The sequence below is a fragment of the Moschus berezovskii genome, chromosome 2 (assembly GCF_049115385.1).
Source record: "Moschus berezovskii isolate FMDL1 chromosome 2, NW_MosBer_1.0, whole genome shotgun sequence".
Taxonomy (NCBI): Eukaryota; Metazoa; Chordata; class Mammalia; order Artiodactyla; family Moschidae; genus Moschus; species Moschus berezovskii.
Window position 1 is genome coordinate 992096 of NC_142461.1, and position 15696 is coordinate 1007791.

General features: G+C 57.0%; 1 protein-coding gene across 1 annotated transcript in view; it reads left to right on the top strand.

Moving 5' to 3' along the window:
* Positions 1-14635: 14635 nt before the first annotated feature.
* PADI1 (peptidyl arginine deiminase 1) overlaps positions 14636-15696 on the top strand; it is a 42857-nt gene continuing 41796 nt past the window's right edge. Inside the window, exon 1 of the mRNA XM_055397067.2 lies at positions 14636-14863. Within this exon, the coding sequence (XP_055253042.2) occupies positions 14772-14863 (92 nt within the window). The 5' untranslated portion in view covers positions 14636-14771. The remainder of the gene's footprint in view (positions 14864-15696) is intronic.

Sequence of the window (15696 nt, forward strand, 5' to 3'; positions counted from 1 at the left end):
CATAATGGACGGACTGGCAAGACATGAAAACAAATGTCCTCTGACAGATGCAGGGATAAAGAAGATGCGGTCCATGAGCCAACGGACTTCTGCATGCGCGCACGCTCAGTCGTGTCTGACTCTGAGATCATGGACTGTCGCCCGCCAGGCTTCTCTGTCCATGGGATTTTCCAGGCAAGATTACTGGAGTGGGTTGCCATTTCCTCCTTCAGGGATCTTCCCGACCCAGGGATCGAACCCACGTCTCCTGTATTGCAGGCAGATTCTTTACCATCTGATTCTTCACCACCTGGGAAGCCCATACAAAGCGCTACTACTCCGTGATTAAAAAGAACAAAATAATGCGTGTGCAGTAACATGGATGCAGCTAAGGATTCTCACACTAAGTAGAGTAAGCCAGAAAGAGGAGACAGACACTGTGGCATCGCTCACATATGAACTCTAAACTTTGACACAAAGGGACCTGCCCGTGGAACAGAAGCAGAGTCACAGACCAGAGGACAGGCTGGAGATTGCCCAGAGGGGCCCCTCCTTGGGGGAAGGGTGCCCTGGGAGGTTGAAGCTGGCAGAGGAAAGCTCTCATATACAGAATGGATAGATAGCAAGCTCCTACTGTGTAGCCCAGAGGCCTATACTCAGAATTCGATGATAAACCATAATGGAGATGAGTATGAATATATAGGCTTGCCTGGTGACTCAGCAGTAAAGGATCCACCTGCAGTGCAGGAGACCTGGGTTTGGTCTTTAGGTTGAGAAGATCCTCTGGAGGAGGGCATGCCAACCCACTCCAGGATTCTTGCCTGGACAACCCCAAAGACAGAGGAGCCTGGTGGGCTACTGAATCACTTTGCTGTACAGCAGTAATTAGCACAACATTGTAAACCAACTCTACTTCAATTTAGAAAATACGGAAACACAAGGAAGGGGCTGGGCCCTGTCTGTGCTGAGTGCTGGGGCTCCCTGGCTCCGGCGATGCGGCCTCAGAGGGACTGCCCCTCTGGACGGGGAGACAGACGTTCAGATGGAGAGGGAAGAAAGGCTAGTTTCTCTCGCCAAGCTAACATGAGTTTCTTTACAAAAGCTTTATCAGAGCTTTCTTCAGAGCCCAGGCAGGATGAGAAGTTTTCCCCGTGTTTGCTTTCTGGGTTAGGTCTGTAATCCTTCACAGAGCGTGAGCGTGGCTTCTAGATGCTTCCTTGGCTACAAGCCCTGTTGGCTGAACGTGCACTCAACTCCTGACCTCCCCCTGGCTTCTGCCCTGGTTTTGGTGGCTTCCCCAGGATATGGTCCAATTCTCAGCCCTGGAGCCCGGTTCTTGGTGCTCAGTGGTGAGTCACATGGCCTGGGAGGGTGGGCTTAGGGGTGAGGTCAGGCCTGATGAATATCCTGTGAAGCTGGGTCGGTTTAGAACGCCTAACCTGTCCCGGGGTCACTGTGCACCACGGCAGGCAGAACCAGACTCCCCCGCCACCCTCGGGGACTTCAGGGATGACCCTGATGGGGACTCAGGTGGCTATGAGCAGATGAGGGATCGAGGCCAACCCTCAGAACAAAGGGGCCGGGGTTGGGGGCTGACGGGCCCGTCCTGAGTGAGCTGTGTGACCCCGGGGTGGGGGCCAGATGGGCCCGTCCTGACCACACTGTGTGGCCCCGGGCGGCCTCTGGCCCTCTCTGGGCCAGGCTCTGTTCGCTCATGCCTGCCCTGCTGGGACTGAGGGACGTGGTGAGCTGCGGCGAGGGCTCAGAGCAGAGGCTCTGCGTGTGTCCTCCCCTCCCTCTCCTGGGGGCCCAGACACTTGAGGGAGCCTGGGGACACACGCGGCTGATTTTCACACAAGTTGGGGCTGTGGCTGTAGGGACAGCCACCCTGCCTCTTGTCAGTTCTACACGGGCGGCCAGGTGTGAGGGCAGAGGTGGGGGCTGGGGACGCTGCTGCTGGGGCTGCTCCCTAGCGTCACCCACCCGGGCTCCTGGCCTTCCCCGATCAAAAGAGGTCCGTGACAGGTCAGACCAGAAATCCAGGCGAGGCTTTATCACGGCTCCTGCAGCCGCAGCAGGGCCTGGGAACAAGGAACAGTTTCCGTTGCTTAGTCTGCTTCCTTGTATGGGGTAAGGCTGGACTGCATCCAGGGGTCAGGCTGGAGGCGTGGCTTAGGTGGCCTGCCCACCCCTGTAGTGGCGCTGAGTGCAGAGGCATGCACAGTCCCTGCTTGTGCTTCAGAAGTGGCAGTTGGGTTTGTTTTTTTTGGTCTTTTTGTATGTATCTTGTCCATAACTTCCCCCAACTACACATGAGATTAATTTAAGTCCCTTATAGTGAAAGTGAAGTTGCTCAGTCTTGTCCGACTCTTTGCAACCCCATGAACTGTCGTCCATCAGGCTCCTCTGTCCATATAATTTTCCAGGCAAGAATACTGGAGTGGGTTGCCATTTCCTTCTCCAGGGGATTTTCCTGACCCAGGGATCGAACCTGGGTCTCCCGCATTGCAAGCAGACGCTTTTACCGTCTGAGCCACCAGGGAAGCCCCTTATGGCGTCTTTGTATTTTGTTGCTCCAGGAGACGAGGAGATGTTTGTCTGGGTGCAAGCATGCAGCACAGGGTCTCAGGTGCAAGTCCCAGCTCCTAGCCTGTCTCGGGAGGATAGGGGTTGAGTTCCCACGGTCAGCCCCAGAAAAGACTGTGGGCGGCGAGCAGGAAGGCAGGAAAGATGAGGCCGGGGGCGTTGGTCACATCTGGTAAGCCCTGCAACCTTCTTGCCAAGGACTTCCTGAGATTTACGTGGTTTCTCTGGAGCCAGGCAGGGTGCTGGGCGAGCTGGCCCCTCGCTGCAGCTGGCGGCTCATTGCTGTGTGATCTTGAGTCAGCCACTGCCCGTCTCTGGGCCTCAGTCTCCCAGCCCTGATCCTCCCGCCTGCACCCCAGCACTGGCAGATCCAGTTTATGTGACCGAGTCACCTGATGGCTCCCAGCCTCAGTTTCTTCATCTGCATAGTGGGGATAAATACAGTGATCCCCTGGGAGGTGTCGAGGAGGTCATGGTGTCCCCCGCGCGGGGGCCAGGGGCCCAGTAGGTGGTCTGTACCTGTCTGAGTGTGTGGACCAGGGGGATGGGGAAACAGGACGGAGGGAGGGAGTGGGGGGTGGGAAGCAGAGACAGCAAGATGCGGAGCGAGATGGGTTGAAAGACGGAGGGAGGGACAGAGACCGAGAGACTGAAAGGCCGGGGCTTCTCCCACCACACACGCCGAGGGTCCCGGCACTTGGGCGGCGGTGGCCAGGCAACCGGCTTCTCCAAGGCTCTCAGTGCGTGTCCCCCGCCCCCAGCCAAGACGCCCAAGAAAAAGGTGGGCTCCAGTGAGGGGAGGGGCCCAAGAGGAGATCAGAGAGGCCTGGGCTAAACCGGCTCCTGCGGGAGCCGGAAACAAGCCAAGAAGGGCGGCAGGAAAGGATAAATCTTCAGACAAAAAGGTCCAAACAAAAGGGGAAAGGGGAGCAAAGGGAAAACAGGCGGAAGTGGCTGTCAGGAGACTAAAAGCCAGGGGAGCCCAGCCTCTGATGAAGCAGGAGACACTCATTCCGATTAATGTCACCCTCCACTCCCACCAACCAGGTCTGACTGATATCACACACCACTCCCATCAGTGGCCCCGTCGCCCTTCCTGTACAAGCCGGAAGAATATTTTCATCAACTCTTTTGTAAATTCAGGTTTTTTTAGTAGCTCTAGAAACATCCTTTCTTAAAAAGGAAGTAAACCTGTCTCATCCCATTTTTAAAATGTAAATGCATTTTGTTTAGAAGTGAAATCATTTGCTGATTGTTTACTTTTTGGTACAGCCAGAAAATAGTGGGATATTGAATATGGGAGGCTTTGACTGTCTTGGGCATCAGCTTAAGATTCCCACAGATGAAGGGGTAGCTTTTACACACCGTAACGCAAAGCGTGCTAAGTGGCATTTGGAGCCAGCTGTGTGTTTAATGTCTTGAATGCTTTAAACGCTACCCATGCTGGTTTTGGTATGATTGTTTCCTATTGCAAACCACTCACTCGATCTTGGCTCTCCTGGTCAAGATTTTGTGCGCTCTGGAACATCTCTGGTCTTGGTAGTCCAGTTTTCCTAAGTAATTTTGCTAATGTGGTGTGCGTGCGCACGTTCGCAGTCATTTCAGCTGTGTCTGACCCTTTGCGACCCTACGGACTGAAGCCCAGCAGGCTCCTTTGTCCATGGGGATTCTTCAGGCACGAATACTGGAGTGGGTTGCCATGCCCAGCTCTAAGGCAATTTCCTGACCCAGGAGGCGTCTCTTACACCTGCAGCATTGGCAGACAGCTTCTTTCCCGTTAGCGCCACCTGGGAAGCCCACTGTGCTGTGAACCGTTGACAGTTTGGGTATGTAGTGTGTGTGATATTAAATTGAATCCGTGGGAGTTTTGATGTAACAGCGTATCAATATTTGAAGATGTTGGTACTGGATATCCTGTCAGGGAAACTTTGCCTCACATTTTAGGCTGGAAAGCCACTGGCATGACTGCTCAGAGAAGAACCACAGCTGCATGGCTTTTCTGGTTTCTTGGTACACACATTAAAAATTGGGTGCAAACTGACATGTCTGTGTGCTGCTCCTCAAAGCGACCAGTAAAATCTCATTTATGAAAAAAAGGCACAGAGGCGCTGGGGAGAGAGCAGCAGGAGTCGCAGAGCCCCCAGAACCCTCTCCTCCTGCTCTGTCTGTCTCCCTGCCCCCTGCCCCGTCTCTCTCCTCTCTGGGGTGCCAGACTGCGCTGGGGAGAGGTCGGGGCTCTGCCCACAGGGGCACTGGGGCCCCTGGGGGGCTCAGTTCAGTGCCAGGGCCAACAAGATAAGGACCAGAAAGCCCCAGGGCTCTCCAAGGGATGCCTGGGGCCTCTGCCTGGGGAGCCCAGGGCCTGCTGACTGGCTGTGAGACAGGAGACCATGGACTCTCACGTCACTGAGGGCCTAGACTTTTGAGTTTGAGCCAGCTTCCTGATCCCCAGTTCCAAAGGCCCGGCAGCTCCCTGTCCCTCTGAAATGCCAGAGTGAGTAGGAGAGCGAGGTTGAAGCAGGTGGTTTCCCAGGGCAGAGCCTGTAGGGGTTACTTAGAGAACACTTCTGGGAGCCAGAACCACGTGGAAGGGCTTCCTGGAGGCGGTGGTCTACGAGGGGCCAGGAGGGAGGCTCTGAAGCTCAGGAAGCTGGCTGGTGCCAGGCGCTTTAGAAATCTTACCAGTTTCTTCCTCTGCGGAGTGGGGACAAGCACGGCCACCAGCTGGAGGATGTCAGGGGGATGTGTTACAAAACCCGGCTTCCCGGCCAGGCGTGCGCGTCAGTCCCTGGGTGCAGATGAAGCAAAGTGGCACCAGAGCGGCCAAGGGGCTGCCCCCGGCCCCGCAGCCAAGGCCGGACCGCGCTCTGTGCAGCGTTGGTAGAGCCTTCGCAACGGCTGACCCCCTGACTCTCACTGCCCCTTCTTTCCTTCCTGCATGTGGGGTAAGACTGGGCTGGGTGCCTTGGATCCATTGCTGGCCCTCTCTGGGCATGTCATCTGTGACAAACCAGGCCGGGGCTTTCTGAGGGGATCTGAGGAGTAGCAGCTCCCACAGTAGGGCTGCAGAGCCTGCCGGAGCGGGGAGGGGGAGCATGGAGGCTTTGAGCCCTGCCCTGCTCGGTCACCAGGCTTCTTAATCTGTTTTAAACATGACCTCCTGGGTTTCCAGGTTACCGCTCCAGCCCCCTCGTCTCCTGAATTTCTAGAAGTATACAAGCCCCCACTCCCCCAGCCTAGCCATTAGGGCCAGCCCCCAGCCCCAGGACTCTGGCTGCGCCAAAGCCAGCAGGCGCCAGGTGGCTCAGACCCCCGTCCTGGGAGGCTGCGGGGCTTGAAGGGAACCGCAGCTGGGTGGCTGGCGTCCAAAGGGCCTTAACAGTGTGAGGCCGCTGGGACCTGGTGTCTCTTGGGTCCTCCTGCCATCAGGCCTCTGTGCGGGGGTCAGGGCTGCTCTGATCAGGAGGCCAGACACAGGGCAGCGTTGCCTTTCCCAGGGCAGGAGCTGGGGGCACACGTGAGGCAACAGGAGAGGCTGAGGCTGGTGGCCCCGGCAGCCGGCAAGCGCCAACGGCACACGAGCTCCCCTGGCTTCCTCCTCCTTGGAGGCAGCAGACCGTACGGATTAACAGAGGATCTGAGTCCCGTAGGTGAGTCCCATGGATCCTCAATAGCAGGGCATATTGGACATGTTGCTTAAACTCCCTGAGACTAAATTTCCTTCCCTGCAAAGCAGAGGCAACCGTAGTGCTTGTCTCCTAGGTCTGATGCAAGGATAAAGGAGATGCCTGCCGTGCGCTGAGCACAGAGCCGGCCCCATGACCAGACCTCCCCTCCGAGCGCCCGTCCTGGGTGCTGGGCACATTGCCCACGGGGGCGCCTACAGACAAGGCGTTCGCGCATCCACCTTCCCCACAGGCCATGCTTCCCTATGCGGCAACGGGGAACAATGTCCGTTTCTCCCACTCACAGCCTGGCCCCTGGTAGATGCCCAAGAAATGCTTCTTGAATAATCGATGCTGAATGCTTCTGTCCACTGGTTTCTCCACTGGGGGTCTTAGCCAAAGATGTCTCACAGTAACATGGACGGTAAAAGCAGCAGCTTGGGGCTTCCCTAGTGGTCCAGTGGCTGAAACTGCGCTCCCAAAGCAGGGGGCCGGGGTTCCCTCCCGGGTCAGGGAACTAGAGCCCTTGTGCCACGGCTAGGAGTTCGCATGCCACAGCTAAAATCCTGCATGCCACATCAAGACCCGACACGGCCAAATACGTAAATGGCAAACAAATGAATAAACGCTACAATAGAAAAGAACCGCAGCTGGACAGGTCAGATGTGGATGGAGTGTCGGGTGACCGGAGAATCCGAGTCTCTGGTCCTGAGGTTGATTCTCTGTCCTTTAGGCCACGTTGCCCCACCTGGCTGTGTCTTTGAGGTTCTCTGGGGCTCCCTGTCTCCTTGTGCTCTGTGAGGCTGGCGGACCAAGTTTTCTGGAGGGCTGACATGTGGAGCCCTGCACTAGGGGTGCACTCTCAGGCATTCCTGCCCCGACTCCGCTCTCCAGGAATGATTCTCCAGCGCAGGGGAAGCCGGGAGAAAGCGCAGACCCAGGCTGTCTCACAGCGGGGTGTCAGCAGTAACCGGCTTGGCTGACCCTGAAAGATGTTGGATCTCTGCTTTCTTAGCTCAAGGAATATCCAGTATCAGAGATGATAGCCCTCAACTTTCTGCCTCTTCCTATTTGATCAGAAGTTTGGAGAAGATAAACGTGCTCATGGAGGAGAGTCAGAAAAACACAAAGCATGCACTTCTGCAGACAGTCCTCTCCCCGGTGCTTCTGTGGATCAAGCCAAACCCAACCATAACAATGCTGTGAATCACTTAGTTTAATATCCCACCCTTGCCCCACTTATTAATATTAAACTCCACGCAGGTGGGGGTATTTTCGTCAGTTCTCAGGGCCGGGAAGAATAAGCCTTCTCATCCTCAACGGCTTTAGTTTTACCTTCTGAGCAACATGATTCACAGAATTGATTGCATTTCCCTTTTTCCCTGGGCCACCAGGAACCTCACAGCTGAATCTACCCACCAGATAGGATGCCTCTCTCGGTCCTTCTCTTTCTTTCCGCACACTTTGATTTCATTTTGTCACTTAAAAGATACAGCACATCCAGGGTGCATTTTGTAAGCTGTCTCAGATCCTTCTTATCAGGATGTGGACCACGAACCCACGAAAGTAGACGTGCTGAACATTTGTGTGGAGTGGACGCTGGAGAAACAGCAGTGGAAGCGGTGCGGGGGGCAGACCGGGAAGGCTGCTGATGGGAGGGTCATGGGAACGGGTCCCGGGAGGGAGGGAGGGCGGCCTGGGGAAAACGATCCAGACGGGGTTGGGTTTTGAGTGAGGGAGGGGTCATCAGGGGCCTGGTTCAGGGTCTTGAATGCCAGGCGAAATCTCTGGGTTTTGAGGATCAGCTGTACCCCAGGCACTTTACAGACGTCATTGATAATGTCTGCATTTTTCCAGGTTTTGCAGATTAGGGGATGGAGCCTCAGAGAAGTTCTGAGAAGTGACAGAGCCCAGACTGGAACCCCAAACCACAGGGCCCCCAAACCACGGCTTCGCCCACCTTCCTTTCTCCTGGGCCGACAGGGAGCTGTGGGAGTCTTTTCAGAGAATGACATCTTCAGGTCCTTGTTTCAGATGGATCACTGCTGCCCACCGCGTGGGGTGCAGTCAGTCTGGAGCCGGGGGGCCAGGAGCGTGCTCAGGTCTCTGCAGAGAGTCGACAGAGGCCGGGACCAGGGCGGTCGTGGGGTGAAGGTGGGGACAGGCTTGGGAAGTGGAGCTGATGGGTCAGGCAGGGTGACTTTTCTTAAATTCTGAACACTACAATATTTATGCATGATCATTACATATTTAGAAATAATCTTCATTTAACTTGAAAAGGAGCAAGTGAAGTACCTTGCTTGTTTTCTTGGCCACGATTGTGGCTGTTCAGGTGGGGAAGGGAGAAGACCGAAGCAGCTGCCTGGGCCTCTGTCTCGCTCACCTGGGGTGGAGACAGGCCGTCTGCTCAGACGGTGAAAAAGCCAGTGCTCGGGAGGCTGCTGAGCGCTTGAGCAGCCACCTGTGGAGGCGGGGCTGGTTCGGCCTGACCACTGCACCCCCCACCAGGCCTGGACGCTGCCCAGCCCAACAGCCCATGTGGCATCATTAGCTCTGCTGACATCGCGACGTGGAGCCACGGATGTCCCAGAGCCCAGGAGAGAGCAGGTGACTCCTGAAGGTCCCTGGTGACCTGGGCTGGGGTTTTGGGCTCTGAGGGGACAGAGTGGACTGGACTGGGTGACTCATGGCCCTCACGACTTCCTGCCATTAGAGCCACTAGCTGCCAGCCCTCTGGCCCTGCCGGAATTGGTGGGTCTCCCGCCTTCTCACTGTGGCTGAGTCAGAGTCCCTGGGGCACCTCCCCCACCCACCTGGGGGTCCAGGATCCTACTCCGGGTGTCAGGGGCACAGAAAGGGATTGGAGGTAGCCTGGGAGATCCCAGACGGGTGATCCATATATAAGGACCTGGGAGGACTCAACTGGTGGCGAGAGCTCTGATTTCTAGAACAGCACCTGTATACAGAAAGCACCCAATAGATGTTTGTTTGTTTGTTTTCCAGTGAAGGGATGAATAAGGAAGGAAAACCCTGGAACCCTGGATCTTGGCTCACCCAACTGGAAGATGGAGGGGCTGGTCTGATGGTCTCCAGGGGCCTTTCCAGCTTGACAGCAAGGATTCTGGAGAGCAGAGGGGTTGTCCCCACGGGGCTCAGGAGAGCAGGCTTTGGAGAAAGGCCACAGGGTGGGGGTCTAGGAGCTAAGCTCTGCACATTCCCCAGCCCTCCTACCCTCTAAGGCTGTCCCTGTAAGCTCGGGCACAGACTTTGTGTGCGTGCATGTTGAGGGGCACCCCACCAGAGTGGGAGAGCCCGCAGCTGGTGTCAGCAACCGTGGCAACCCACTCTGACTGGCCACAAGGTCTGAGACTGGTGTGTTCCACACCCTGAAGGTGTCAAGACTCACGTGGGCCCAGGTAGCTTGTCCCTGTGGGGATCATATGACTTCCCCCAGGCAGCTTCCCAGATGGCTCAGTGGGTAAAGAATTCGCTTGCAATGCCAGAGACGAGGGTTCGATGCCAGGGTGGGGAAGATCCCCTGGGATGAGGGCATGGCAACCCACTCCAGTGTTCTTTCCTGGAGAATCTCATGGACAGAGGAGCCTGGTGGGCTACAGCCCACGGTTCACAGAGTCACAGCTGAAGTGACTGAGCAAGCAGCACCTGCCAGTTCATAAACACTCAGTGCTGGGATCTCAGTGAAGACCCAAGGGCCAGCTCTGACTTGCTAGTGCATTAGTTTTGCTTGAACCGAAGTGTTCTGTTTCTGAGAAGTATTGAATCTCAATGCACTGGTCAAAGCGGGCTTTCTCCTCCCCTCCACAGCTGCCATCCACCCCAACTGTTTCACACTTGGGAGCTCCACACGTGAGCTAGAACAGCACCTGCATACAGAAAGCACCCAATAGATGTTTGTTTGTTTCCCAGTGAAGGAATGAATAATGACACACACGTGCCATCTACCTGACGCCTGAAGGCTTTGGAGTTTGGGAGCCCAGAGCTCAAACACCCTACTTGGTAAACAGGGAGACTGTGCAGGTAGAATGGAATCCTGGGTGATCTGAGGTCGGAAGAGTCCTTGAGAGTCCAAAGGTCTCATTTTCAGATTTCTGCTCCAGTATCATTTCTTTAGAGAGGTCCTCCCCGATCAGACTACTCAAAGCAGCACCCCGTCCACTCTGCCTGGCACCCTGTTCTGTTCGTGCTCACCTCCCCCTGACAGCCCAGCCTCCAGCCCCCCAGTTTACTCCTGATGCTGTTCTCTGTGCCCGAGGACAGGGGCTTCGTTGGTCTTTTTCACTGATGAGTAATGCCTGGCACGTGTGAAGTGCCCCCCTCAGAATTGTTGAAGAACGGGGGAAATGAGGTCCTGGGCGTGAGCACCACCCCCAGACCTCTTCCCTGCCTCCGTTTCCCTGGGTTGTTCCGGGGACATCCTGGAGCCGTGCTGTTGTTCTGAGGTCGCCCAGCGGTCCCCAGGCCTCTGCCCCTGCCGGGCACCGTGTGTGAGGCAAACCCAGCTGTGTCCTGCCAGCCAGAGGGCAGAGAGCCCTGATGTCCTTCGGCTGGCCCACCGCCCCTCCTCCCAAATCTGACCAGTCAGCCTGAAATCCCAAGCTCAAACAGACCACAGCCTGGGTGTGCCCCTTCTGCGGGCTGTGGGCGGGGCAGGGGCCCGGGCGGGCCTTCGCATCTTACCTGTTCTGAGAACCAGAAGGAAAGGGGTGGGCAGGGAGGCCGAGAGCAGGAAACGCTCCTTATTTTTCCACCAAAAGAGACTTTATTTATTTTTTTCAAAAGTAAAAATATTTGCTCACAGAATCCGCACACACAGCGCACAAGCATGAGGAAGAGGGTGACAAGGACGCACTTTCCTCTCCCAAGGAGCTGGCCCACACACGGGTCTGCCTGGAGTCAGAAGGCACGGGCTCAGGTCCCACACTGACCACTGTCCAGCTGCAGATCTTGAGCGGGACTTTAACTTCTTGGTGCCTCGGTTTATTCACCCATAAAACGGGGACATTCATGTTCGTCGCAGCCTCTCTGCCCACTCTCTGCTATTCCCTCTTCTTTCCTCCGGCTCTGGGACCATGTCTGCTCAGGACACCACGACCTGACCTTCCCCTGCGCTGCCCATCACCCGTAAAAGGCACACCCTGCACACCCAGGCGCAGTCTGTTTGAACTTGGGATGCAGGCTTAATCGGAACCTGTCATCTAGTGTTGTGAGGATTAGATAAGTGGATCCATGGAAGGGCCTAGAAGAGTGCCTGGCGCATGGGACGGCTGTGGATGCATTGGCTAGCATCTCGCATCAGGGGACACCAGCAGTGTCGCCACCACCCCATGGTCGTCACTGCCGTCAGCACCATCGTTATCAGCACCTTGGCAGACAGCTCCTTATGCACCAACATGCTTTCCTCCTTCTCACCCACCCACCCACCCATCCTTCCACCCACCCTCCCACCCATCCGTCCATCCACCCACCCACCCACCCACCCGTCCGTCCACCCACCCACCCACCCGTCCGTCCACCCTCCCACCCACCCGTCCATCCACCCACCCATCCGTCCACCCTCCCACCCACCCGTCCATCCACCCACCCACCCGTCCATCCACCCATCCACCCGTCCACCCTCCCACCCATCCACCCGTCCACCCACCCACCCGTCCACCCTCCCACCCACCCAACCATCCACCCACCCATCCGTCCACCCTCCCACCCACCCGTCCATCCACCCATCCACCCGTCCACCCTCCCACCCGTCCACCCACCCACCCAACCATCCGTCCACCCACCCGTCCACCCACCCACCCACCCACCCGTCCACCCTCCCACCCACCCGTCCATCCTCCCACCCATCCACCCATCCACCCACCCACCCAACCATCCATCCACCCACCCTTCCACCCACCCATCCTTCTCTAATGAGAATATCCCCACGTACTCTTCAGGAACCTGCTTTTCACACTCCACACTGCATTACAGATAAAATGGCTCAGATCTTGGTTGATGCTCAAGGGTGCAGGTGAGGGTAACAAAACCATCATGTACCCCTGAAGTACTGCTTTGCAGGTTCCGTGAGGGCAAACCTAGACTCTGTCTGAGTGCCTTTGGATGGGAAGAACTTTGCAGATCCAGAGAATCTGCAATCAGATATGAAGTTTTCCTGGTGGTCCAGGGGTTAAGCCTCTGCAATCCCAATGCAGGGGGCCTGGGTCCGATCCCTGGTCAGGAAACTAGATTCTGCATGCCACCGCTAAGATCCTGTACACGGCGACTAAGAATCAGCGCAGCCCGAAGAAGAGGGGAATATCTGCAGTCAGGCATGCCGGCAGTAAGGAGGATCATTCCAGGGAGATCCTGGAAATCAAATAAACGTTTGTGCCCGTCTCCCTAATCCGGCTGTGTTTCTGGAGGCGGGGACTGTGTCCCCCTCCTTCCCCGTCAGAATGGCAGCTCCCCGGGCAAGGCATTTCTCCTCTCTCAGGCTCTCTGCTCCTCAGCCTCCCACCCTGGACCTGTGGATGTGGGATGTCCACCCTCTGCACTGACTTCCTGGAGTGAGAGGACCTGTGGCTTTGAAGGCGAACCTGTAATTCCTGGGGCAGCTTCCTCCTTATCAGTGTCCCCGCCCCCGCCAAAGCCCAGCACGGAGGAAGAGTGTCCTTTGAAATCAGTGGTCCCCACTCAGGACTCTAGTGGATGTCTCACGTCTGACAGATCCAACCCCGAATGGCTGATCCGCCGGCCCAGCCTGCCCATCCCTAGCCCTCTCCATCTCTCTGACAACAACTGTAGCCCCTTAGTTGCTGGGACCCAAACCACTCCATTTACCCTTGACCCCCCTCTCTCTCTCACACCACCGCCAACCCATCAGCAACCTCAGCTCCATCTTCCAAATACGTTCAAAATTCAGCCACTTCTCACCACCTTCAGAGGTACCGCCAGGACCAAGCCGTCACCAGCTCCTTCCCGGATAACGCGGAAGCATCGCTACTGCCTGACGTCGCCCACGCTTTGCTTGCATGCCTTCGCTCGTCCGAGGACACAAATGCCATCGAGCAGGGACGGTGGCCTGCTTTGTTCACAGCTGTGCCGCCATTGCCTCCAGGGGTGCCTAGAGGGTAGGTGCTCCACGGATGTTCGTCTAGCGAACAAAGGAAATTCCACCAACGCTGACAACAGGTGGAAGCCAGTGCTTGCTGGAGCTGGAAGTGGGGATTTTCAGAAAAGTAAAGCCTCCCCATCCCACCGCTCTGAGCCCCTTTTCAAGTGTTCCCCCCACAGGCTGGCCGAGGAAGCCGACCTGGGGCGGCTCCCACCATCTCTGGAGTCGGGGCAAAGGCATCAGCTCACCTCTGAGGATGGTACAGTGTGTTGAGTCAGTGGATCTGGCCATGGCTCTAGAGCTGACCTGATCTGCAGCCATGGTTCTCTTCCTATGAAATGAGGAGACCAGTAATAGTTGCCAGCATTTCTCCCAGTGAATACTAGGCCCTAGGCACTGCGCTAACTCTCCTGCACTTAGCTCAGGTCATCCTCACATCAGTCCAATGGAACAGGTACTATGGCTACAACTATCACCCTACCCGTGAAGAAATGGAGCCGTAAAGACGTTGACGAACCTGCCAAGATCATAGGTTGTTAAGTGGCAGAGCTGGGATTTGAACCCAGATAGTCTGATCACTCAGTGCTTTTGTGTGCTGATTTCTTAACGTGTTACTGGCCAGAGACGTATTCATAGGTCTTTCGTTACCCCAAAGTTATTAACTGGAGATGTTTCAGTATTTACCCACATAACAGATCACTGGCCACAGGCCCTGAGGTGAAGTGCAGTGTTAGTCCCTCAGTTGTGTCCATTTCTTTGTGACCCCGTGGACTGTAGCCCGCCAGGCTCCTCTGTCCATGGGATTTTCCAGGAAAGAATACTGGAGTTGGTTGCCCTTTCCTTCTCCAGGGGATCTTCCTAACCCAGGGATTGAACCTGGGTCTCCTTCACTGCAGGTGGATTCTTTACCATCGGAGCCACCAGGGAAGCCCACGGGCAGTAGTTTCTGTAAAAATCCCCCTGTCAATGAAGTGCTAACCTACGAGATAAGATCTGCAGCCCACTCAGGCAGCACAGGGCCCTCAGAAACCACTGCCATCATCGAGTCATTGCCGTGTAGACTCAGTCGCCAAGAGTCTGAGGATGGAAGCTAAGCTAGAGCCAGGGGGCGGGGGCTGCTGGGGGTTGTCTTCTGCTGGCAGCTGAGCTCTGCTCCGCCGGGGGCCTCAGCTGAAGTCCCCCTTCCCCATTCCCCACGGAGGCTTTCGGTACCTCCTCCCTGAGCCTCTTGGATTGACAGGCCAAGAGGGATGGCATGGGGCCAGGAGGTGGGGACCGGGCTCTGGCAGGCTCTTCAGGTCAGAGGATGAAATTAAAAGGGAGGAGGAAAGTGCCAGCCTGTCAGAACTCACACCCCTTCCTGGCAACGAGGTGCCTGGGCGCGGAGCCGGGGAGCAGGGCGCACAGAGGTCGGACGCCGGTGGGTCGGGATGGCCCCGCGCAGGGCCGTGCGGCTGTCCCTGAAGAAGCCCAGCTATGCCGTGTGTGCTGTGGGGGTTGAGACACACCTGGACGTTCACAGGTGAGAGCCAAGGAGCGCCCAGCTGACTGGCAGAGGGCTGGGCGGGGCTGGGGCACCTGCAGCAGCGGGGTGGGCCCCCGGAGGCTGAATCGGGCGCCGTGGAGGATGCTGACAAGGGGCTGTTGTGGCAGCAGAGCCGGCGGCGTTGCTGCAGCACTGGGAAAGGGTGCAGGTCCCTGCTGGGGCCCCGGCTCCGGCTCCGGCCCCGCGGTCCCGTCTCTGGCCTCGAGCCCTGAGGGGAGGGTTCCAGCTCTGAGCCCTGGGGCCGCACTCTGGGGTCTAATGTCCCAGCGGAATGTGTGCAGAGCATCAGAACAAACTATTGCTGATTCTGCCCTCCATTTCTTGCCGATGGCCCCTCTCTCTGAGGCGGAGGGGCAGCGAGTGGCAGCTTGGTCGTCGGAGGCCAGCCCGGACGACTGGGATGAGAAGGGACGAGCTGGGGAAGGCATGAACGTGTTAGCGAAGGAAAAGGACTGAGAAGAGGCCCGGGGCCTGTGTTTCAGTGTGCTCATGAAGGGAAGGCACTCAGATGAGCCTGGGGCTGGTGTCTGCACGAGGGTGACGGGGATGAGTCTGGGGGCAGGGCCCGGGCCTCGGCAAAGGGTGAGTTTCCCCGCACAGCCACTGAGGGAGCTGGACTTGGGGTCTCTGGGGGCCTTTCCAGCTTCAACACGACTGTAGTCCTACTAGGCCAGACGCACCCAGAGCCCCTGTCGGCGGGGAGGGGGCAGTCAAGGCGAGGAGGGTCTGCCCCCCAGAGCAGGGGGGAGCTGGGGTCTGGCACAAGCTGGGATCTGAGCTGGCCCGGCTTCACCTGGCCTCAGGGAGGC